The sequence below is a fragment of the Opisthorchis viverrini genome (assembly GCF_000715545.1).
Source record: "Opisthorchis viverrini unplaced genomic scaffold opera_v5_23, whole genome shotgun sequence".
In the NCBI taxonomy this organism is placed as follows: Eukaryota; Metazoa; Platyhelminthes; class Trematoda; order Opisthorchiida; family Opisthorchiidae; genus Opisthorchis; species Opisthorchis viverrini.
This window is the reverse complement of record NW_008751679.1, coordinates 20,836-47,595: the sequence shown is the minus strand read 5'-3', so window position 1 is coordinate 47,595 and position 26,760 is coordinate 20,836. Positions and strand designations below refer to the sequence as shown.

The following is a 26,760-nucleotide window of genomic DNA, read 5'->3' as shown; positions in this document are numbered from 1 at the left end:
GAAGTACCTATGCGAATGAGTTTATTAATCATCGGCTGGTCATCTTGCTACACGGTATATATTCGGCACATACAGATGGGAAGTTGTGGCGGAGCGATTGGTACAGAGTCCCTGTTGCATTTAGCTGATCTAGATAACCCTGGATTCCGTGTTTACTGATCTGCCGTCGGCAGAAATAGAATCCGCCATCTGGGAGCGTTTCTGTATTTGTCCAAGAGTCTGTCAAGACTAACCACGATGTTGCTACATATTCGGCAAAGTGACTCGGCATTTCAAATGATAGTATTTCCGTTTGTAGACAAGCTTTTTTTAAAAAAACGCTTTGCGGAGAGTGAACTGCTCAGCCGGAAGTGGATTTGCACAACTTACCGCTTACGATTCGTACAACCCTCCACAGTCGGAACACGATTAACAAACCAGCAGCTGCGCCGAATGCGTCCAAAGCTCCTCTTCCAATACCGAGGCCAGATTCGTGGGAGTCACCATGTGAGTTCTGCATGTGAATCGCGTGGTCAGCAATAACAACGGCATCGATAACAAGGCTCACGATAGTCACACAGGCATCCAGCACTTCTAGCCATTGGGTAAAGAAGTGTCTCGGTCCAACAGCAATCAGTTTGAGCGTCAATTCCATCGTGAACACGGACAAAATGCAAACGCTGACGCATTCCAGAGCAAACCGAGCTTCTTGTAATATGGTTTGTTTTTCACCTGGCTGAAAATAAAAGATGGACACAACAACATTTCAACTTTTTGGCCTCCGTTGGTAAAATACCAGCTAGTGGGAAAACGCCATTACGTATTTTGGTAGGACTGAGTAGGCAATTCTGTTTGCAAGATATGGGGAAACCTTTGGTTGAGTGGCTTTGGGTGATACTGAATCAGCTGTCTGTTAGTTTCACCTCAACGAATAAGTCTTCTAAAACGATTGGCAAGATATTCAACTCTAAAAGCACTGCTTTTGAGAAATGTCAGGAAATCTGGACTGCACCTAGGATACACAAACGCACTGTGTGGAACAATGATTCAAACAAGGGCGGCAGGATTCATCTTGATTTGGAATGAAATCAAGCGAGATTACATTGATTACCGCCAGGACGCAGTTAAACACATATTCGTAAAGTTTTCCATCCACATTCTAGTAGGAAAGTAGGTTTTCTCCATGCGTTCAGTAGGGCAATTATCTATCGACCATACCTGAATCAAAAGGAGGGAATTTTCTAAGTAAATGACGATTGTTGACCATCATTCCCCCCTGACAACGAGGCTTTTTGAATTAATTATGTAGCGTTTTAAACTATGCGATCCAGTTCAACATCTATATAACAGAAAATTAATAAATTTCCGGGAGATCCTTCTGCAATTAGGTCCTTAGTTTCAACCCCGCTGAAATAAGTGTCACGTTCCAAGCTTCACTTCTGTATGATAGTTCTATGTTCAAATCAGATTTTGATTGTTTTGCTCATAAATCGCTCGTGGCCGAACGGTTCAACTGTTCCCCGAGGAGCTGTAAGTCCAAATCACTGAGGAAATTAGCAGGATGCGCGCCACCGACCACTCCTAACAAGGACGAAATAGCTGTACTTTGCTCCTCGGATTTTTAGCATAGACTAACCTCAGTTCAAACTGTCAAATAAAAATCGTCCTTCTAGACTTTGTCCAACCACAGTAAATTTTAGATGAACGTTTGTGTACAAACCACGAATGATACTCGCACCCACGCAGTTCCTTCTACCCGAGCCATGCTCAATGACTCAGAAGGGGAAAATTATGGATGGCGCGCAAATGTGGAGTCGGGGGCTCAACAGTGATTTATACGGTTTAGTCACCATGAATTAGTCGAAGATAATTTGGTTTTATATCAAAGCGGTCGTGGCGAATTCAAAAAACCAGTAGGCCCATTTATTTTAATCGCAGGGTAACACTCCGATACCACTAGATAAATTTCAGGCCTTGTGGGCTTACTTGTCTAGGGTTCATGCGTCTTCAGGCCTGCAAGAGCGAGCTGTTCACAGGAACATACCCAAACACTTTACTGACATCATTACGCACTAAAACCTAATGTGCAAAATTCACCTTATATGCTTCGCCGAAAATTTTGTTGTCGAATCACGTGGTACGTCTGATTTGACGGCGATGATATGACGCCTTTCATCAGATATTCCTAATACAAGTCACCTTGCATTGAAGTTGTCCTATCTTCTAGTGTATTATGAAATTCTCTAGTGAAGGATCGTGGTGGGACGACACGGCTCCCACAGTTGTTCCTATAAATAGCCCAATGTGAAAGACTGTGCTGTCGACAGCGGTTGACTTAATTACCGTGCTTGCATGTTAGCAAACGGAAACCAATCATTCTACGTTTAGAATATATAATAAAGATGGTGGATTTTTGGTTGAAACAATCTGTCGCTGATCGTAACAGGATCAACTAGAGGTTGTCTCACGTCTGTTGAGGCCATCTTCAGCGTTCTTTGCCCCGCTCACCAATGAGACTTTCATCAATAATCAATAAGGACACAGAAAAATTTCTGGGTGCAATGTGCTTTCTGTTGAAGATCCCTTACTGGATATTTTGCTGTAATGTCATGCGGCAAAGCGCCAGAACCTGCATCTACTTTGTTGTCTATCAAAAGTGTACAATGCATCGAGAATCGACCAACTACTATTTTTGGCAGCCAAACTCTTGTCGCCCAAGTGGTAAGTCGAGGACTCGTCCTTCACACGTCACTTTATGCATCCTTGACTGAAGACAATCGTCCGTTTTTCTTCTGTCTCATTTCAAAATGGCAAAATCATTTATAATACCTTGAAAACCAGTTGAATTTGTCCACCTACCTCAAGCTTTAAAGCTTCGATTTCCAGTAACATCACGCAAATCAAAATCAGAGCGTCCAGCGAAGCTAATGCAATAATGGCAATGTTGACAGGCATTGAATGCAATCGATCGGCCAAGTCCCGTCGGCACGCGCTCCAGAAAGCCGTCTGTGGGATAAGGGACTCTGCCTTTGGTTGTAGCCACATGGAATAGCGTCGTAGCTGTTCTGCGTATTCCGGATCCTCTGCCTCTTCGGCCTCCAGCCAATCGTACGTCTCATCTTCTGAGGTCTGACAGGTAAAGTCTGTCATAGTTGATGGGACGGAAATTAATCTACATCGGAATAATCACATAATGATAGGGTAGTGCTGAAGTTCAGTTGGAACAGTTTACACTTAAATATATTGACTGATTGTGGTTAAAACCGTTCTACAACTATTCTTGGCGCCTCAAGACTGTCCTGGTTGTGACGATCGATTGACCCGTCCGTCAGGATTGTGTCAGGATGTGAATATGAACAGTACACATCCCGCAACCCCACAAAACAGAAATCAAAAATTGTCCAGCAGCTTTGGAACGTCTGTGGCGTTACCTGACTGGGAAATGTGAGTCAATCGTAACGATTTTAGTGGTGCGAATATATTCAAGGTCTATGGTTCTAACGTTTGGACATTCCGTCAAAATGATTTGCGTGGTTGACGAACATACGCCGAAAATCAAAACACTGAATAACCAAATGATGGCTTAGAATGGATCTTTTATATTATATCCTGAAAGATAATACAAGGATAATAGCAGATGAACAGATGTGACCTGCTAATTATTCCATTCCATGTTGCATTTCTGTAAGGTAACCTTTGAATAAGGCAAGATAATTCGAAAGTTTTTTTCGTTTATTTCCTCGTAGAGAGGCGACTGGTCCGAAAAGCCGCCTTATTTATCACGAGCTTCACGTAGCTCAAAATTTTTTCGTATATTTTACCGTGAACCAAACGATGTGCTGACTGACAGTCTTCATTTCACTGGGTTACAGTGAAAGGGAAGATTGTAGTTTATTCTGGTGAGTCCACACCAAAGGGGAAAGCGCTGGACTCGATTTTCTCTCTTGTTAGAGCTCATCAGCAGTGCCTATGCAATGGCCGTGCAGCAGTCAGAATTCCGTATATCTGATACGCGAGTCGAGCGTGTTACTACTATTCTATTAGCACACATTGCAAGAACCTGAATCTTGACGTCTGTACAGGCGAACTTGTTCACTTTTGAGTGATTTGATCGGTGTGTCCGGCTCATCGAACAACGACCAGGTAACTGTCCTGGTTGTGACGATCGATTGACCCGTCCGTCAGGATTGTGTCAGGATGTGAATATGAACAGTACACATCCCGCAACCCCACAAAACAGAAATCAAAAATTGTCCAGCAGCTTTGGAACGTCTGTGGCGTTACCTGACTGGGAAATGTGAGTCAATCGATCGTCACAACCAGGACAGTTACCTGGTCGTTGTTCGATGAGCCGGACACACCGATCAAATCACTCAAAAGTGAACAAGTTCGCCTGTACAGACGTCAAGATTCAGGTTCTTGCAATGTGTGCTAATAGAATAGTAGTAACACGCTCGACTCGCGTATCAGATATACGGAATTCTGACTGCTGCACGGCCATTGCATAGGCACTGCTGATGAGCTCTAACAAGAGAGAAAATCGAGTCCAGCGCTTTCCCCTTTGGTGTGGACTCACCAGAATAAACTACAATCTTCCCTTTCACTGTAACCCAGTGAAATGAAGACTGTCAGTCAGCACATCGTTTGGTTCACGGTAAAATATACGAAAAAATGTTGAGCTACGTGAAGCTCGTGATAAATAAGGCGGCTTTTCGGACTAGTCGCCTCTCTACGAGGAAATAAACGAAAAAAACTTTCGAATTATCTTGCCTTATTCAAAGGATACCTTACAGAAATGCAACATGGAATGGAATAATTAGCAGGTCACATCTGTTCATCTGCTATTATCCTTGTATTATCTTTCAGGATATAATATAAAAGATCCATTCTAAGCCATCATTTGGTTATCCTGTGTTTTGATTTTCGGCGTATGTTCGTCAACCACGCAAATCATTTTGACGGAATGTCCAAACGTTAGAACCATAGACCTTGAATATATTCGCACCACTAAAATCGTTATTTCATTGATGATTTTGCCCGCGTTTTTCCTCATTTGTTATGAGGCTTTCGTGAAAGCCTTCAACCTGCACTAGAGGCTTGGAGAATCTTCGTTAATTTGCAGGGTTCTTTACTCCAAAATAAGTGATTTTTAATATTCTATACTATTGAAAATACACACACTGCGTGTTCAACTTCGTTCGATTGTGTTTTCTTACCCAAGATTCACTTGCTTACGTAATTAGTCTACAGATCCATCGAAAAATGGTTTAAGATAGCTTTTATCTTATATTTTTTTGTAAAAATGTTTGACGAACACACCCTACTTCAGTGAACCTTATCATTATCCCCTTGGCTCATTTTTCTAGCCGACACCACCCCTTGAAAAAAGCATATTTACTGGGGACCAGTCACTCTATTTATGGGCCACGTGAGCTGATATGAGAACCACGGACCAAACATGCATCCCTCGGAAGAGAAAATTCAAAAGGCGGCAGATTTTGGAAGATGAGGTTGACAGCAACGCCTATAATTCACGCCAGTTATCGTCATCATCATCAAAGTCAGTAGCATTATTGTCGGCACTGATAATTCACTTCCGTAAAACCATAAAGCTCATCTAACTATATTTAAAGCCAAGAGTAAAAAGGCAAGAAAAAGAGGGAGGGCACCAAGTGATAGGCTATTTCAAGCATTCGCAGGTGCTTACAAATCCAAGCGCTCAATCAGACAACCTGGAAAGAAACTGCCAGTACACGTGACAGGCATCGATCAGCCGCCATTTCTTGCAATGTCTCTAGCCGAGCATAGGTGAGGTCACTGAGACCACATCCTGGAAGACGTACCAAATCAAGAACACCCAAAATCTTCGTAGTCTACTTCAGACCCTTCTGCCAATTCGTATGTCGTTCACCTCACGGTTTCCGCCATTACGAAGAGAGCACGGAGGACAACACTTGTCTCAGTAGGTGGTGTTTTGGCATGCGTAGCACATGACCGGGCCGTCGTAGTTGATGATGCTGGATATTTTCTCGGACTGAAGTTCCTGCCGCACAACCAAATACCGTTTCCTAATCACTTCGTAACCAACGCCCTGACGCCATCCAAAGCCAGCGACGCTCCCGAGACGGCGGTTGTCAAAAATCTGAAGAAGCCTCACATTGCCGCAGGGCAGAGGCCTTTTCTCGGACTGAAGTTCATGCCGCACGACCAAATACCGTTTCCTAATCACTTCGTAACCAACGCCCTGACGCCATCCAAAGCCAGCGACGCTCCCGAGACAGCGGTTGTCAAAAACCTGAAGAAGCCTCACATTATCCGTCCGCAGGGGCCATGTCATAAGCCACCCATAAGACAACACAGGTCACGCTTGGTACACGCGAGCCTTGGACCCAATGATACACCTTTTTGACGCCACACGAGACGAACATTAGCAAAATGTCATTTTGGCCTTTGAGATCCTTGCACTGACTTCCTCAGACATTTCCGTTAGGGCTAATACAACTACAGAGGTATGGGAAATTCGTCATAACATGCAGTGATTCTTGAATTGTAGGGGGTATATTCAGAGACTGCATGTCCTTGAACATAACTTTGCACGTGAAGGTGCACGTCAAAAGGTGGTATGATGGTAGTTGGTCTGTTCAGCAAGGTTTGTACTTCGCTTAGGTATCCAAAGAAGAGGGCGATGTCACCTGCGTCTAGATCGACAAGGTTCTTACGGGCAACGATTTGAACACCGGGGTTTTGAAGACCGTCCAGCGTCCGCCTCATTAGCCAATTAATGAGAGAGCTTTACAGGAACGGAGAGGGTGGACATCCTATTCGGACACCACTTTTTGTTGGGAATATTTTGGAGAGCTCAAAATACACTCTCAATCGCCAAGAATATATAGGGATCGAATTATGTTCGCAAACTTCTGGGGCATACCCTGTTGATCAAGTGTAGTTAACAGCACTGGCTGACTGACGGAATGGAAGACACTCCTGAAGTCGAGGTATACCAAGATTGTGGGTCGTCTGTACATATGGCGTTGCTCCACCACCTCACTTAGTGTGAAGATGTGGTCAACACAGCTCCTAAATGCTCGAAATCCCGCTTCATACTCACGAGTCAAGTTTTCGTGTGCTACTGTAAAACGTCGTTAAACAGTGGCACAACAGAAGTCGAACTGACACCCCTGTGAGTACTACATTCACTGCGAGTACCATTTTCGAAAGTGGGCACTACTACCTATTCACTCCAGTTGTCCTGGACGGTCTTTTTCTTCCAGATGTACCCAATTAGGCTAGAATGGCTGAGAAATCCACCGCCCTCCTTGAAGAGATCAGGTGAAAGTCGTCAGGACCAGCGGCACGATGACGGCTGGCAAGGTAAATACGCTCGGACAACTATGAGACTGGAGGCTGCTCCATATTCACAGTTCACCTTTCTGTTGAGAGCTAGGATTTCAGATTGGAGGCAGCAGGTGACCAGATGAATTGCTGTTCGAACTACTGTGTCCAGCGGTCCAAACGTTGTGCTTTGCTTCATATCATAGAGCCATTTTTGTTCCAGATTATTTCACTAACAAGAGGTTTCAAATGACCATTCGAACAAGTCAAGTGTAACAGCTTGTGGATGTCCTTAGGATTTTTCGCATCTTCAATTTATTCCGTCTTTTGGGTCCAACATGGATACTCAGTTTCACCTGGCATCGGATGATACGCCATGTGGGTTTGTGGTTGCGTCCACGAGGAATCTGTCGTCAGACCTCCATGAAAGACACGGTTCTATCAGAGATCCAATGTTTGGATCATGTTGGTTGGTTGTAGCTTTGAGCAGCGCTTTGGATAAATTTCCCGAGTTGCCGTTTATATCTGATATCGGACCATCCGGCAGGCGTGCGACAAGCTGGTTCTCGTCATTTGAATTCTGAGTCCACTAGCTTCGCAATGGCTGAACAAGGTGTGAGCGTTTTGCGTAGACCTACAAAGCGCAATGAGAAACAGCAACGGCGTACAAAAGCGTGGTCGGAGTCCACGCTGATGCACCAGAAGGAGCGGTAAGTACTGATCTACCCTCGCCACCGCTGACGGCGATGTGGTGTATTTGGTTTTGTGGTCGGTGTGTTGGTGGGCACCAAGCTGTTAAGCGACTTCCGCCGTTCCGGAAGTTAGTATTAATCAGCACACATCTGAAATAGGCGCTGTTCGTTGTCCGTGAGTCTCGTGTCCAACCCAAGGGCACTATCTAGTCGGTACTCCGCAGCGCTTAGCTCAAATAGGCGCTGTTCGTTGTCCGTGAGTCTCATGTCCAACCCAATGACACTATCTAGTCGGTACTCAGCAGCGCTTGCCTTAGCGTCCAGATCACTTTAAACTACAGCGATGCCGCACTCTGTTATCTATTGTAACAGAACATCTAGGGCGTCACAGAAACTGTCCTTGGCAGATTCAGAGTTACAGTAAGCAGACACAATAAACAAGGTACGATAGAGTCAGTCGGGGCGTAAGCAGACACAGCACACACAGTAAATCTCACTTTCTCTATATTCTCTCACAGATGTTGCCGAACGAACCAAACGAGGCGACTATCAACGGGTGTCCAATCAAGCAGAACGCTTCCGCTCGTTCGCTCAATACAATACCCACCCCAGCATACCCAGCCGCAGCGGCCTCTGCATCACCAGAGGTGCGCAGCCGGAACCTGAAAGATATTAAAGGAGTAGTCAGTTCGATCACCGCTTTTGCGTCCTGCATCCTTGTTTCTGACAGACAACACGTTGATGCGAAGAGAAGTCAGCGTACGAGCAAGAGCCATCCGTTGTCTTGATTGCTTTAGTGTGCGAACATTGAAGGTGGATAAGAAGACAGGATTTCGGAGTTTGAAAACGCACTTCGAAAAGTTTAGGGTTGCCAGTGAACTGGGACGTGTAGAAGCTCCAGCTGAGTGTGATGCAGGGCGAGCAAAAATGTCAGTCCTGCTACTCGCAATTGCGGAGAAAGTATCCTAATTTGGTTGGGGGTTGGAAGAGGGAAAACGTGGAAATGCGAGAACAGAGCCATTAGCTATAGCATGTTTTCGATTACCCACCCTGCTGTGTGCAGCAAGTAAGGCGACCAGGCTGGTGGCAACACGCGACGGCCTTTGTTAATGAGAGTATTGTTAGTTGTGAATGACATTTTCGTACGAGGGCTGGGATACTTTCAGGGTGTCCACACCTAGCAGGAGGACGGACAGGAGGACGACTAGAGTCCTCAACCAAAGCCTTCGGCTCAGAAGCCTAACCGCAAGGCAGCGATTATCGGTGGAAAATTCAAATACTTTACCGTTTTTTTGACCCCCTTCAAGCCCAACCTGGATTCCAGGAGACTGTTCTTGTCAGGCCTCTAATCATTGACCAAACTAGTATGGGAGACTCTGCGAGTATAGCTCAATGAGTTACCGAGGTACACAAAATGCCACACCGCGTTAAGATCCAGTCTCTTCGTGACGGACTCACGCCAGCACTACAAGTAGTATTCCATTGTCCCTTCCTCCTTATTCTTTTCATGCACGATTTAGAGAACTGGCAGTGATTGGTTAATAAAAAACCTATTTCGGCGAAATACCAGCTGAAGTATATGTAGGATATTTATAATGTAAGGATTTGTGTTTGATGACAAGTGAATTTCCACCCCATGGGTTACGTCACAGTCCAAGCTCCAAAGAGCACCTTACGTTCATTTTATCCTAATGGCGACTAGCCGTCACATCTCGGCATATGAGTCCTTATATGGATCCAAATCAAGCGTTTTCTGACTACTTATTAACTGCTACATTATTGCACCAGGAGCGGCTGATCACGAGTAATCGCACATATACAGGACAAAGCGTCATTGTCTGGCAATCGCACACCTCTCGATCCACCGGCGTAAACTCGAGCTCATCCACGCCAACATGAAGGTTGCCATTCGATCGATTGTGGTGGTGTTTGGAGAGGGAACAATAACAATGGTAGACACTTGTTCCACGCGCTTTACTGAGCCCAGTCAACCCAATTATTCAACAACCTCTCATCAGTGCTTTCCAGTTTCCCTGGGGTTTGAACCACGTTGCACTGGGCCATCAGTCATTACAATTTTAGGAGATCATTCCAGCAAGCTATCTCAATAAGGCGACTGGTTCCGCAGGATAATACTAAGCTCAAGTGTCCTGCCCCTGTCTCCTTTCTATCAGAACACCATTGATCTATGTCAGTGCCTTGCATGCAAACAGAAAACTACTCAGTAGGGATGCAAGCACTGAATGCAGCTCCACGTAAAATCTCACCTAGCTATTATTAGAAAAGCAGAAAATATTTGTTACAACGAAGCTGCAGTGATGCAAGCCAATCATTTTGATCGAATGGCTTAGCTAACTAGATCGATTAGTTAAACTCTAACACTCTCTAACTCGATAACAAATCCCGTCAGCTCCTGAGGTTTTCTATACAGAAGAGGTTAACTTTAAACTTTCACCTGCAGGTACACAAGTACAATAATCCTAACTAAAATAGTTCATGTGCTCATATTGACAGTGAGCAGTGGGTGCAACGCTATTGTGAGAACCATTTCTCTGTCGGCATCCGAAAGAACTGCAATTTTGCTGAAGGAGGCCACTGAAAAACAAGCTCAGAAATTCACCGGTTTGTCAAGTTTATATCATTCCCTGAATTCTATATTGATGACAATGCATGATTAAATTGTGCAGAAATAAAACTCAAAATTGGGGAGAAATTAAAAAAAATTGAGGAGTAAAACCTGCGAACCGTAAAACTAGCTTAAGAGGAAAACTATCTAAACACAAAATTAATAGACTTCCTGGTTCTTTCATTTGGATAGAACGCGTGATTTCAAATCAGTAATGACAATCTTTGTCTGCACCAAATTAGGGAAACTTCAGCGACGATTCCTTTGGTTAATTTCAGTGACCAAATTCCCAGTCAAATTAACTCCAGTCAAATTGCGGTACACTTTGTTGACCAGTTAGCACACGGACCTTCTCGAGATATCGGAAAACACGAGGCTATCTAGATGGCCTCAGAAGTCTTGGTGCAAGAGCACTTTAGATTTGATTCATTGTGCTCAGTGGAATCCACGTCGTTTAGTTGACGGTTCGTTGACCTTTTCTCATTTGCTGACGCGATCATTACAGAACGTGACATCGTGGCTCTCTTTTCTGACATTGATCTATTGTAAATCATGGTTTGTTTGTGAGCTTTTAGGATGCATATGAACAACAAGAAGGTGTTCTCTCTTGCGGCCCCAATGATAATAATGGCTCAGGTGTGGCACACCTCCGGTGCCTGACTGCCAAGCCACCCGAAGGAAGCACGACGGCTGGTAAAGTGCCAGGTTGCCCGAGCCTAGACAGAGTGAGTCGAGAGGCAGATGTCGGGTTCGAACCACGGACCTTCCAGTCAGTGACTCCACGCTCTAACCGCTGAGCCGTATCGCCCCCAGTTTTCGCAAGGTCTACGTTCGGATAGTTTGTCGATATCCTCCCTAAACCTTAAACTGTACAAACATTATTGCAACATATGTGGTTGTAACAGCTCAAACTGTTGGTATCGGCACATGCCTGTTTTGTAGGAACTGAAGCTATCAAACAAGGAAAGTCCAGTCTGTCTGGGGGTTCTTAGACAGCCTTGTGGTCATCCATACAGGTGAGTTAGCGTTCACCACCATGCTTAAGAACTACGGCTGTTTTATACTCATTCTGTACAGTTGTCCCATAATGGATAAGTGGATTAAAAGCCAAAGCTTCAAGATGTTGTATAGCCCCGCATTCCTGTGCGATTTGACAGGGACTATGTGGAAGATACATAAAATGGCACAGTGTTTATTTAAGTTCGTTCCCGGAGTACCTGCGTGCACGCAGGCAGCCTCAGCTAGTATGTGTCTCCCCTGATAACTACATCAATAGATCCACTGAGGACGTGACTTGACCCCATTTTCCTATTTTATCAACTAACTCAAGGACCGCTCTTAACAGGGAAGTCAGTGCTGATGCCCTGGTAACAGCACTTGCTGCAGAACAGCGAAATTGGTGGGGTAGGAAAGTCATCTTCAAAGAGAGACTGCCTCGTTCAGAGTGCACTTTCTGTGCAACGTATGGTTATCTTTTAGTGATTTTACTGTGTCATCACCTTGCTTGATCTTGACATCCTATTTAGCTACCTTTAGTTTACCTAGGACTGTGAATGCACTCGAACCGTCAGTACTACAGGAAGTCACTCCGATCTCATTGTTCTTCAGCGGATACTACTGACAAACGTTAAAACTGAGCTGCGTCTTCAAATACCCTGAACAAACTAGTATGGACTCAACTATACACGACAAAGAAAATAAAGTTGGTTTGAATGAGGAATGAAAAACCGACAGGTTACAAGCAGTTTTAGTACACTTTACGGAAAACGGAATGAAACTTGACGCTCGAATTGCTAAGTGTGTCATGTCGATGAATTAAAGCAAACTACTCCTGGTTACCAGTTAGACAGAACAGTTTATTTCCTTTCATCCCAGGTTGTCGGAGCCGATGCGAGTTTCTTGATCATATGCATTTTGAACAACTAGTACACCGGATCACCACCGAAATCGATTAAACTGAAATCGAGCCTCTACTTTCTGGGTTTAGATGTAGTTGATGATAAAAATAGATGACCTCATGTAACACTTCCGTGGAAAACCCAAATTTTCTGCCACTAGTTAAGGTAAGTCCTACTTTCTTATTTGACTGTAACTAGTGAATTAGTGTGACAAACACAGGTTTTGTTTAGACATTCCTGTACCTCCTCTGGCGTGACTGTTTTGGCAAGTTTCGTCAAACAGGGAACAGTGGACAAAATCCTGTAAGCCTTTTGTGCAGTCCGAGGATTGGAGCTGCGGTTGGGTTGACATTGTAGTGCGAATCCACTTGACTTATCACCCTTGAGGAGACAAAATTGCCTGCACCAGTCGTATGTGCCTGATCAATCTGATGCATCGAACGACCAGACGGTAACCGAAATGATCATTGGGTGTAGTAATAACAATATTTCAGGATACATAGGCGCCAGTATAGTTCGTTTCGTTCGTGTGTTCACTCTTCGGTTAACAAGTGATGATGCAGGCGACCCCCGGTCACGTGTTGCATCATTCCCTGCTTGTTTTCTTTTGAATAACCAAACTATGATGTGAAAATAACCACACCGTATCCAAACGTTTTCGACCCATATGAAGCGCCTATGATTCGGAAACTAACAAAATGCACGGTGGCAGATTTTGCTTGACAAACTGATAAGCCGGATTAATCAGTTTGTGCTCAACAAGCGACTCATGACTGAAAATTATCACGAGGTCAAAAGCGGCATCCAATTAGGCCCCGCCTACTCGAGTCTAATCACAACTGCTCTGCAACCATCAGTCCAGTGGACCCAATTTGCCATGGCTCGCTGACTGTCTTATACATCTTATACATCTCTCTCTCTTCCTCTGTCTACTGATTCATTCATGGAGAGAAGCAGAAGGCAATTTTCGGAACATGTGAATAGCTCGTAGCGCGAGTTAACAGCTCAGAGCACCTTTGGCATACAATGTGCATTTCAAATGTTCGCTTGACCTCACTTGTCTTGACAATAATCGGTCGCAAGTTGGTCAAACTAGTGGCTTTAGAACTGTCCCCTCGGTTCACCGCCGGGTTTCTTCCGTCAGGTTTATACCGAGTTCATGGTGTTTGGTTGCTTGGATTGTGACTCAGTGCAAACCGCGGAGGTTCGTCGACATCAGCGGCAAAATCGTAAGCGAATATCAGCCCCTTGTGACCTAAAGTCGTATCCTAGATGATGGTGGGCTTTTGCAAGGACAATTCTTTAGATTACGCCGATAAAATAATCCCGACAGCCACTTGCAACCGATTCCTGATCTCAAAACATATACCCCTTGTATTCCGCTGTTTGATTCCTGAGAAAAAAATTGCTTTCAAAATATTTGAGCTTATTGCTGAAGTCAGTCCCATGTAGCTGTCTGATTTTTTCCCGTAAATTGTTTAACGTAGATACATCAGACAGTTGTCAGTCTTTACGCAGTGTTTCTGATCTACACATGTCTTCTACGAAAACGGATATCCCAACTACTCCGTAGGGCCAGACATCAAGAATAATGGCTTTTGAAACAGGAGGTGGCCCTGATGATCTACCAGTTCACAATTCAACCACTACATCATACTTATGAAAGGCACCAGCTAAGAAGCATTCACACGATGTTCCACACACAGGTAACATCTTAAGAATAAGTGTAAGTGTAAGAATAAGTGAATAACCATCATTTATTTGGAAACTAATGCAGAAAATGTTTTTGCGCGGCCGAATGATCACGCTGTCGGGTCATTTCATTATTCTCTTCTGCCGAAGTCGACACACAAACCAGACAGAACTTAGGGCCGGCCAGAAATGTGAGCAACTTCAAAGCTGCGAAAAACATCAAACGCCCAAGAAGGACGAAACCGGTTGTGGGCTGTTGAAGAGTTTCCAGCAAACTTGTGAGTAGTTTCCTTTGTGAAAAAAATTCCATCGCTCTTCTTAACCTACCAAAAGAGCATTTAACAAAATCTTCGGGTATCTCAGTGGGGACTGAAATGGCGCAGGCATTATCTTGGTGTTGAATTTTCTACCCTTTATCTACTCACCGATTGCGGAGGTGAGGAGCAAGTGTGACCTTTGCAACCAATCACAACAGCGTCACGAGAAATCTACGACGGTAGACTTCACCTACTATTTATTCCTGGTCACATATTCTGAAGATATAGAGACTGGACGTTACTTACATCTTGACCTCAAACAAGCAGTCCTATTAACTATGTCTCATATTTGCTGTGATGGGTGATTGTAGGTTATTTGCTTCCGGTATTGCAGTTACTTCTCTGTTGATTTCAAGTAAAATTCATCAAAACGTCATACATGGCATTTCTTGAATCGCACATTTGCTTTTAAACAACTCAGTTCCAAACTGATAGATTCTGATGGAAATAAGAACACCAAATCAAAGACTGTAGTTCGTGCCTACACACACCCACTTATTTAGAAAGGATCAGGCCGTTTCGAGGTGGTATGTGTAGTGGACAGAAACTTCCGGTTAACGCACTGTATGATTCTCTGCCTTACTTCTACCGTACCCATAGACCTGGCATCAATCGTCAGGTCGTGCAAGGAGGTCATTCCATCTGTATTGGTTCAATATAAGTTTCCCACTTCCACACTGCTCCGTCCTATGCGACATTTTACGGTTGTAATGTTTACGTGAATTTTTCTGAGGATTTCTTGTATTTTATTTTTTCTATGTGTATTCCAAATTGTGTTTCAGTTATCCAGTCTGCTCACATTTGTACGTCGTTAGATTCTTCCAGTGATTGTGGACAATGAAGAGGCGCGAATAGATCTCAAAATAAAGCCCAGATCAACAGCTATCAGGCCACTACCTCAGCATGATGATTGAAAAAACTAACGAGCAGTTTCTACTTAAAAATGAGAAGGAGCACGGGAGCGAAAAAATAACAAAAAGCAACCAAATAGCTTGTAGCCACCGAAGACGATTCAAGGACAATGGTTTGCAACAATGGACAAGAACAACTGTTGGTAGTGTGAGGAGATTTGGGGGTTTTGTAGTGAGTAGTAGTAGTAAGGAGCTCAGTGGAAGAATAAACTTCATCCGATGAGTGAAGCTTCCATCTGAGAAGTCGTTACTCGAGGAGCCAATCAACACGTGTGACCGCGTGATGTGGATCGGGTGATTGAAGGATGAGCGGCGCTATATCCTGTCCAAGTGCGAGTTAATCACACTGCTGACCAGCCGCCCGTGGCTGAACTGTCAAGTTTTCATACTCTTAGCCAGGAGGTCGCGGGTTCGAGACTCTCCGGAGTTTCGTGAGATGCGCACTGCTAATGATTTCCAATATGGATGAAACAGCAGTACAGTGCTTCTGGACTTTTCAACATAGATTGACTTTCATTACGTGACAAGAACAATGAACTTTGTTAGGTCATGGAAGAGATTCATTGGTTTCCAGGAGCCGACGTTTGTGACACACTATAGATTTTGGTTCTGACTGCGTTCGTGTGAACTGAGTAGTAATCACGCGCCGCTTGAATGTCCAGATGATTAGAGTTCCATTCGTGCATCAAGCAGTTGTCAATTCAAGCATGCAAAGAAATGTATGGACACTCCATAGTGTTGCGCACATTCATTACAGGTAGTGTCCCAGTACATTCTTAAAGTGGGCCATCTTCTAAATGTGACCCGCTGCCGACGATCTGTTCTGAAGATCCCTCAGAAGGAGGGCAATACTGTCAGACATACAGACCTGCGTAAACAAATCCGGTCACTGGGATTCAATGTGGATGTTGGCAGATTATAACCCTGATTACGTATCAGGACACGTGTCATGAACAGCTCAAGTGTATTTCAGTCTCAAAGGTTCAGTATTTTTCAACTTTCACTTCAAAGGCAACGTAATAAGCCTCAGGCTCTTTTGAATTTCAATTTTTCCAGTTGAATACAATCAGAATACTTGGTTTTGTTTGGGGTCTGATGAACACGGTAAAACCAAATGGCTTATATCCATCATTTTAAGTACATAGGCAGATTTTGTCAGAATGACATTCATGACAATCTGATGGAAGAACAATAAATCCCTATCCACTACATAGACACGTCGATATTCTTGTGCTATTTTGAGCATCGAAGTCTATCTGTGGGTTTGCTTACTATTCAGTTCAGACAACAAGACACAAATCACAGCCCAGCTGTCATTTTCTAGGATTTTCTCACACTGATTACATTTTTTGGTAAAGAGAATACAGACAAACAAGTACCTATGTCAACACGCCTTTTCATTCACCAGTTTAGGCAAATTTTGGAGAAGTCTCAACTCTATATTGCTACTTCTACTGACACCAAAAAGTGTTCCGAGCCAGAAACGATGTATAGTTTTCTCTTTTTGGAAATATTATCAAGGAGGACTACTCAAAGCTGTTATCTCCTGCGGACCTCATAGCTGCTGGACGGAGCACCAAGGCTGGAACTAAATATTGTCTATACTGAGAAAAAATGTTTCAGGCAGTGGTCTGCCCGAACTTTATGGTAAATATTTAGAGTTAGTTAGTTACCAAGCGGATGCGTGAGGGCTATACTGCAATGATGTTGCCAGTGGTTGGTGTGTGCGCCAACTCACTTGGCCATCGGAAGCCTTGATAAGCGGGTTAATCGAGTCACACAACCAGGATAGCCACTCAGATGTTGGGCAAGCTATTCACACCAAGTTGGCGAAAACACGCCACCCTATATATGTGAGATAATTTGAATGCATCCAGTTGTTGCTAGTAGCGGCAACATGATCACCTTGAATGTCAGATATCCAAAGTTCAGACTTCGACAGGTCCAAGGGTGTTTACTCTAACGAGACCGAAACTCGAGTCTAGCACCCCCTCTTTGGTACGGAAGTGCCAGAATGATTGCGGCAGGATTGAAGAAGGGTTATTTAAGCGACGCCGAACAAAGAGGATCAACTGCTTCCACAAACTTCATCAGTCATCCCATGTCAATGACCTCTTATTGAAAAGACATTCAAGAGGAATTTCATCTACCGACATACAGACCCTCCTCTTGAAGGTCAAATTAACTTAAAGTATCAGGTAAACTACAAGTTGAGCATACGCTTTCCTCTATTTTGCGTACCGTTGTGTTCGTGATGGGTCAGTTGTTTGTTGGTTTGTTTTTTTTGCGAATTCGCTTATCGCTTACCAGCCCAAGATCGAAGGTTATCTATCCCGTTCAGAAAGGAGCACAATTTCAAGACAAGTGAGAGAAAGAAGGCCTTCTCTGCGTAGTTAGTTATTACAAAATGTCAACTGACCAGTTACAGACTACTGAATAGAGAAGCAAAACTCTCATTTACATCTTATTTACAGAAACTGGACATCCATTTTCTCCGGAACGCGTCTTCTTGAACTTTCCTCCAATCATTCATTGCTCAAATCCAAGCAAATGCTTCAAAGCGACTCTACAGATGCCGCACCAGATCTCCCTTTTTAAGAGACGCGAAGAGAATCTACAAGAACAAAACATACTACTCGGATGCCTCCCCATTACTAGTATCACCGTTACACTAGTTCCATACACCTAAACTCCATTGTTAGTACACTGACCATAGAAAATATGCAAAACGTTTGGAGGTCGGCCGTCTGCACCAAACCCAGCAGGTGACAAGTCCCAAACACCCATCTGACAACAGCTACCTGCTATATCTCCTTTTAGTCGAAGAGTCCTACAACGATATCTTAGTGAAACAAGTTACATTAGACTGGAAGAGTGATTTGCTTATACTCAGTAAAATCCGCTCCATGTTTCAGCCGAGCGACAGACAACCCACGACGACACGTGCGACTAACATAGTTGACGCTATTTTTGTGGTGGAATGCGAAACTCCTTTACCCTTCCTGTTGTTAGATGAGTCATGCATTGATGAATTTCTGGCATTCGTGTTTTCCACAAGAGAATGTCCATGCATTCGGAACAACACGAATACTGTTATATACCTACATATCCCAGTGTCTTTGAACCTGTCGGTAGTTCCAGACCCTCTGGATTTTCAAGAGATGCGCACTGCTGATGATTCCTAGCAAAAATGAAACACCTATCACATCGCTCAAGTGTGGACACATTCGCCTGTTCACACGTGAAGATTCACGCGCATCCAACGTGCGTTGGTGGAGTAGTGGTTACGCGCTCGCCTCGCATGTCAGATGTTCGGGGTTCAAATCCCGGCACGGCCATTGGATATGCACTGCAGATGAGCTCTAATAGGAGCGAAACTCGAGTCCAGTGATACCCTTTGGTGTGGACTCACCGGAATAATAACGCCAGAACAGGAACACGACCGTTTAAACGCGAGTGGTGTGCTGGCTTTCCAGCATAGACTGGCTTTATTGAAACATGAAATCTTCATTAAGATCAGTCAAACAGCTACAGCTGCAAAATTTCTAGTAAATGCGACGTGTGGCGGGTCTACTTGCTCTCAAATGTAGTAGCTATTTGCAAAACTATGCTGAAATAACCGGCTGGTGTTCCTCACATCTGCTTAATAAGAGAACACGAGTATGACGGATGTATGCGAGTACCTTGCGAAGTTGTTAGCGTGTCCTGACAGAAATGGTTTCAAGGCGTCTAGCTGGACATCTATTGAAACAGGTATTATTCATACACGTTCTACCCGGCATTAACACTCTGCATTGTATCGGAGCATCAGTGAAGTTGCAAACTTCCAAGTGAATTCAGGTCCAGACACACAAGATACCAAAAAATATGTTCTAATGGTCAAAGTGCGTATTGCAATAAACAAGACACAGTGCTTTAACAAGGTTACTTACGGTGTGATTCTTGGTGAATAGATGGAAGTCTATAATCCAAATTTGCACCAGAAGAGACTCAAGTGCTTTTTTTAAAAAACACTTCGTGTGCACCATCGTCATTATCGATTTCACCTGTGATGCATTGACATGTCATGTGAGCAGATCTGCTGACGTTTGACATTTATTACGAGTGATTTCTGATGTACCATTATTTATCAGCTTCACACAGTGTTCTGAACGGACCAATCTGCATCAACCCACTAGGTCGTGCATGATTCGCCGAGAGCTATCCTGTAGGCGGTACTTTTCAACATACAACGTAGGTGAATTACGTTTAATCGGACGAGAATGTTGTGACTTGCGCTTTGTTTGATAATCCATGTTTCGTCCGATGTCTTGGTTTATATTTCATATTCATTCAGTTTATTTCATTCATTCAGTTCATATTCTGACATGTATTCGACACATTCACGTAGTGATGTGATTCAATACAAGAGAAATGATCTGCATCAAACAACAGTCCTGGCATTCAAACGGAAGTTTATACTCTCATGGGCTTTCGTGACTTTCAGTTCACTGTGAATGAACAGAAACTATAAGAAATTTCGAAACTTTGTCCAGAATCAACAAATTAGATCGCTCTTTGGCACAAATTGTGCAACACTGGAAACTGTGTGGTTGAATACGGCGGACCAAACTGTGAGGACGATTTGCAGGACCATAAAAGCTTATCATTCAGAGACGAATTCACATTTGAACGGATGACCTGACAAACTCTAGTTAACCAATAAGATGTCGTTCATTCAAAATGGATACCTGTTTGGCATTGGGTTTTTTTTCGTTAAGAAGGGAAATGCCTGAAACTGGTGTATAGTATACGACACTCCTCCGCCTCTGATGACGAATCTCTTCAGCAGCGGGATGACCGGAAGACCATAGACCATAAAATTAACTCAGTCCTTCATTGGCATGCTTGTTTATTAAAACAAAACGTTTCAGTTGAATCCACCTAAAGTAATTAGTAGGATCTTCATAGTAGAATGAAGTAAGAACTCGTGGACAGCATTCTCGAAAGCCGAAATCAATTTTCACGCATGTTTCCTGCTACCGAACACAGCATAGATTCTCATTTGAATTGGGTCCAGCAACAAGTTTCCAGCCACATTGCTCTCAGTTGATAGTTTCAGAACAGTAATAACTCACATGATTTAGGAGTATGGACATAGTTGAGGTGACTGCTTCGGTATTTATGAGGTGTATTACATTGGATTGTTCATTGAATTACCGGTTAAGTGTGGAAACAACCACTCAGAGTCAGCGCGAAACTCACCGCTATTTCGCACACAACACAACCTGGTGCAGTTGAAGGAAGTCGTTTCAGTTCAGACAACACTCTCTAGAAAAGTATTAAATTTCAAGTCAATTCTCAGAAATAAACACGATTACTGTGTCAAGAAGGAAGGAGGACTGTAAAAGCGGTAGTGATCTGCAGACTTTGCAATCATCTACCCACATACATAAATAGTGGACAGCATGCAAAGAGGGTCCTACCAAATCGGGTTAAACCGATCAGGTTAAGAGGACAAAGGCATTCAATCACAGTGCTACAATAACTGTTATATAAGATGTCAACAAGCAGCTAAAAGGAAATCGTCACTGGGGAAACCAGTCTTTATGTCATCATGTGACGTGAAGTGCCTGATGAAGATCAAGTGGCCCCATATTCTGTCCAAGTGTGAGTCATACTACTGATCAGCAGTTCTTGGTCAAACGGTTTACTTCTCAGTCGTTAGCGGAAAAGCTTCTGGTTTTAATACCCCCGCCCGGAGATTTGTGGGTTACGCATTGATGATGTTTCCCAAAAAGAATAAAACAGCTGTACAGTTTTTCCTGCTCTCAACCACAAGAAAACACCGAGACTGAAAAGGTTGTTGCTGAAAATAGCGCAACACTGAATGTGTATCAAGCCACCTAACGCTATCGAATAGTAAGGCATCTCATTCTTGTATACCAAAAACGAAACGAGTCAAATAAATGGAACATCAAAAGCCAATTGTAAGTGAACCGGTGGATCCTTCTTTGGGATTATTTCAAAGTAAATTTTCGGCTCCCAAGTGTGGTCTTGATAGAATTGAGTTGGACAAACTCATACCCGTACTCCGTCGGTGCGTACCAAGTGGATAAAAATGCAAAGTAACCATATTTTTCATCTATTCTAGATCACATCCTGTCGAGAATTTTTTAAAACTATGAGTTGAATAACAGGAATAAAAGGAAGTAAAACTACGTTTGACTGGTTGCACCTGTTTATTGATTTGCTCGGTCACCGATTGCTTACTCGGTTCATCTTCGTCAGTCATACTGATCTTCTAAAGACTAATTTGCGCAGAATAATCTATTGTCAATCGCTTCTGGTTGCAAATCTGATACCATCTTCGCCACAACTGACAGACCGACCCGATAAGACCACAGAACGAATCTATGCAATATCTGTAAGCCTGTCCATCTGATAGAAGCGTGTGATACTTTGGTGGATAAGTCAATCCGGTAGAAACCCATTTATTAATACCGGTTTAGAAACCATGACTTGTTTTTTTCGATGTGTGAAGTTAGCGTTGTCTGTGCTTAGAAATGGCCCTACTGGTCGGACCGGTAGGGCCCCGGTAAGTAGGGCTCAACGGACATCTCCCGATAAATTTTTGTGTTCACATATGGCTTCTAATGAACACCTAAATCTCAACTAATTGGAGTGCAGATAACGATGTGCTCTGACTATAAAAGACCGGAAAGTAATTCTATACGTTTGTTAAAAAAATTATCGTTTATAAATAACTCGGCGGCGAACTTATTCAATTTATCGGCGATGAGTTACAGTTCATTTTATTTTTGTCTAGTTTGTGGATTTCGGTGGTCAAACAGTGACAGTTTTGAGTAGTGCAGGTGAAATTCTCTGTACAAGCACAAGATAAGTAAGCAAATAATCAGTTTTGACCTAACTTCTGTTGACTTTTACAATCAAGCTAAGCAAATAAATGCACTGGTAACGTTCAGTTATGGTGACAAATTAAAAGCCGAGTGCTGTTTGGAAGTGCAATGTGGTTGGCAACAGCTCTCAGACGAGATGCACTACAAATTCACGGTCTGACAGTTTCTTTTAATTGTCGTTTGACCAGTGTGCCTGAAATTGTTTTGGTGTTTTTGATGAAACTGCGTTATGTTCGCAAAAGCTGGTTGATGGTGACGAAAAGAATACCTAAGGATCCAACTAGTTTCCTACTCTGACAAGTATGGAGGCAGTCTGGCAATGTCCAACTGCACGTTGCGGGATCCATTGAGGCATCGAAGGGGTTTCTGTCCCAAACAAAGTGGCGAATACTTGCTATCCGCAAAGCTACTGAGGATATATTTTGTAATATACAGCACTAACAATGATCTTACCTCAAACTGGGTTAATTTAAAAAAGCAGACATTTCCGTTCTCTCCACCTCTTTGTCCGTGCACAAAAACGTTGTCATTTTTGGATGCCCTGTAGAGGTTCCAACTTAAAAGTATTGCATAACCTTACTGGTTCATACTGTTTAGACCATACTCAAAATTGTTACTGCTTGTATAATTTGGAAAGATCATGCTACTGGACTGGAAATTTTCACACATTTGTTCCAGAAACAGGGGTGTCTCAGGCAGATACCTCACAATTATATGAAACTGTGATCTGCAAAAACTTATCACGGCGTATTAAAAAAATTCGGTTACATAAGCCCAAGTACGAAAGTTGGTCTAGCTAGGGAAATGCTCGCCTGATGTTTCGCCTGAATTTTCGGGTGTTTCATTGTAGCTTATGTGTACATACTCATTTCTAGCCACTCAGTGTTCAAACAAGGATGTTCTTTAGGCTATCTTGAGGCGAATTTATGAGTTCGATCGTACATGTTGTTGATGATACGAGATTTGGGAATCTTTCGAAGTAAGTTTCGTCCTGTATGCACAGTCAGTATGTACCATTAGCCCATAAAACCTGCACGACTGTTCCATCCTTACTGCAGGTCATGAGCTGTGCGAATCCTAAACTCTAGACGCCCAGGCTAGTGGCTGAAGAATAAACTATCAGGCCACATGTGACCGATCAGCACTGTTAATTATTCGCACTCAGATCGGTTATAGCACCACTCCGCTACTGCACCACTCCTTTAATCAACTTATCACGTGCTGTGCGAATTCTGGGGTAAAGGGTTCTCACATTGTGGGGGTTATTCTTCCTTTATTTGCTTCATCGTCTCCAATGATTTGTTGACAGTAAGGGGAGATCTCTGAAGACTGAAACAGCTGTACAGTGTTGTTCGGCTTTTCGGAAGACCCAGAAGGAAAGCTCCGTTGAAAAATTCTCAGTCCCCACATACCAGTCCCACAACATAAATAGCTAAGATGGAGGATTGTCTACACGATGAGACGTGCGTGACGTGCAACATGAGTTGCGCCATATCATATCATATCATACCATAATGTCTTAGGGCGAGTTGATCGCTGATCAGTCTCTCGTAGCTGAACGGCTTAGTGTTCAACTACTATCAGCGATATTCCCAATTTGAAATTCCAGGTTGTCTGTGCAACAACAGGAAAAGAGTAAAAATACTGTTTGAACAAACCTCAGCAATGCATTTGTACCATATACAAAGTACATCATGTGAAAACCACACACTTATCACCTACGACATATAGGCGCAGCTGTCGTAGTCAGTGAAAATAGAATTTCGGTCATTGCCAACTCCATTAGATGTATCAGTCTCAAATAGCGAATTATACGATCCTTCACAAGCACCATGCTTCGGGACTCCCAGTTCTCGAAACCCTGAACCGACCATCGATGAGTGTATTTTATTCTAATTGAAAGTCGTCCACTGTAGTGACCGTCTTTTCAGTCTTTTGTTTGTGCTTGAGTATGGTAAAGATGCATAAAAATGTTGACATTGCGCATGATTTTCTGCTCAGCTGAGAAGGAAAGTTCGTAAGTAGCTGCTAACGGGGTCGTGGTAGAGCCAGCCGCTTGGACCTTCTACTTCCTTGTTATTTTATGATTTTGGGGGTTTTTTAAGAGTCTGTTAAGGCAACTCGTTTACGTTTCCGAGTATTTCAGAACACGCTTTTTTCGAGCCTATAAAATATCGCTCGTTGAAAAGACATGTCTCTTATGCAACGTATGCGCCCAAAAAATCCTTCGATTGGATCTCTCTGTCTTACCGTGATTAGCAGCCAAAGGTTTGTGTCAAATACACTGTACGATTTTTTATGCGCGCTGTCGCGTTTCCAGCTATTTTAGGACCGTATTATCAACTCTTTCTTTAGTTTTCCTCAGTTTCATATATCGGTTAACACTAGCTAAAAATTTGTCAACTGTGACTGAGCATTGATACATGTCACTCTGTCAATCGGCTAAAGGACATATAAGGCAGACGGCGAAGTGGCAGTCAGTTTTTGTTGTAAAAGCAAAGCTGCATGTCAAGTGATGAAATTTCCACAAAATGTTATCTGCATTTATTTTGTCACCTGCGGATTTTCTTCCAAACTTTATCCCTTGCGCTTTTCTCCATGCGTCGTACTTACGGGGAACCTCATTCATAATCAAGCTTAGTTACATTTTCAACAGAGAGCTTTGTTGCTTTCTCTATAATTTTTTCACGCATTCGACCGGCTCCGAATGCATCACCTTTGTTGTGACAAGAAATGGCGGCTGTCTAAACTAACCACTCTCGCTCAGTATTCTCACTAAAAAGTAGGTCGTAGGATCGAAAATGTGACACCAAAAGTCACCAGAAAAAATATTGATGTAGAATGCGCTTTCCATAACACACCGAGAAATCGTAAAAATATACTTATCGAGATTAGGCAGGTCTAGGAACTTGAAGTAATAATTCCGAAAGATGCGAAAGCCTATAGGTCAGTGTGCCAATCAGACATAACTTGGGTTAGGAGATTCGTAGAAATGTTTTACATTCTTTTGAATTCTGTGAATCAAATATCATAGGTGGTATCAAACTAACCACCCGGTTGCTAACAGCCCAATCTGCGTAAACCACCCACCGGGTCACTCTAGAGAACAAGCGAATTGCGACAAATACACTCATTTGCAAATCAATTTGGTTTTCACGAGAGACTCAACTGCATCTCTCGTTTATGCTATACTACAACCAAATGTGCCGCAAACAGGTCGCCTCATGTTTCAGTTGGCATGATTTTCGAGATATCGCAGCATATTTTCCTAAAGGAAACTACTCACATGGTTGCTGAAAACTCTTCGGCAGCCCACGACCGGTTTTGCCTTTCTTGGGGCTCAACAGGTAGGCACAGTTCCCGAGTTTCCGTCAACCTCATAATCTACTTGAAGCCAAATTGGGCTGTTTTCAAGAAATACACTCATTTGCAAATCCTGTTTTCCCGGAACAGATCACTATGGCGTACTGTTAATACTTTGGGGCTTAAACTGATACTTTTAAGATAAAACCCTAACCCGAGGGAGAGACACTCGCCTGATCCTTCTGATCTGAATCTCCATCCAAAAGAGAAAGACCGAGACGGAGAGATGCTCGGTTTTCACTTCATCACATTGCAGTTCTTCACTGTGGAACGCCGAGTTGGTAAAGCAATCGTTGACGGAAACTCGGGGACTGCGTCTACCTGATGAGTCCCAAGAAGGGCGAAACCGGTCATGGGCTGTCAAAGAGTTTTCAGTAACCTCGTAAGTAGTTTCCTCTATGAAAACAAGTGAATTTCTTTTACTTGCTTCATATTTAGTACAAACGTCTCCTTTTGTGGTCAAAAACACGGAGCGTTGATTTTGGACCTTTGTGAAAAAACACCTGAGTTCGATATCGGGGAACGTTAGAATTAAGGCTGTCATGAAGATAGCCCAGCTTACAGCAAAACGAGTAATGAAGTTATAACAAGGATTAGCTTTATTGAACTATCCAAAGCCATGTGAAGCATGCAACGAGAATAAGCAGGGTCGTGTTTCCCCCAAGAGGCTGGGTAAATCGCTACAACGAAATTATATTCGTATCTAAATTGTTTCTTTTGAAATCGCAGTGAAGAGAAAAAAGTTGAAAAACCAACAAAACCCTTAAGTTAGGAGTGAACGGTCAACTCACACATGAGACCGCTCGAATTGACGTTGGACTTCATCAAAGCCGTGTTCATTCGACGAACAGTTCGGCAACGTACTTCAGGAGACAAGGCATCGATAGTTTTTGTGAAAGGTGGGATCCCAAACCATGCGCCTGATCTATTTACTCGTGCATGCAAATGAATGGTTTGGTATATTCACCAGAATCAAATGCCACTATAATTAATTTGCTAGAGCAGTCTGATTAGCCTAAGTGACTTTGATTTTATTGGCTCTCAACAAGCA

General features: G+C 43.2%; 1 protein-coding gene across 1 annotated transcript; it reads right to left on the bottom strand.

The window, feature by feature from the left end:
• Window positions 1-371: 371 nt before the first annotated feature.
• T265_12905 (hypothetical protein) lies at window positions 372-3,151 on the bottom strand (the record flags this gene model as incomplete). The annotated part of the gene is made up of 2 exons (XM_009166213.1): window positions 372-715; window positions 2,839-3,151. Coding segments are annotated over 2 exons (633 nt in total), but the record flags the coding sequence as incomplete, so codon positions are not given.
• Between the last annotated feature and the right edge of the window lie 23,609 nt (window positions 3,152-26,760).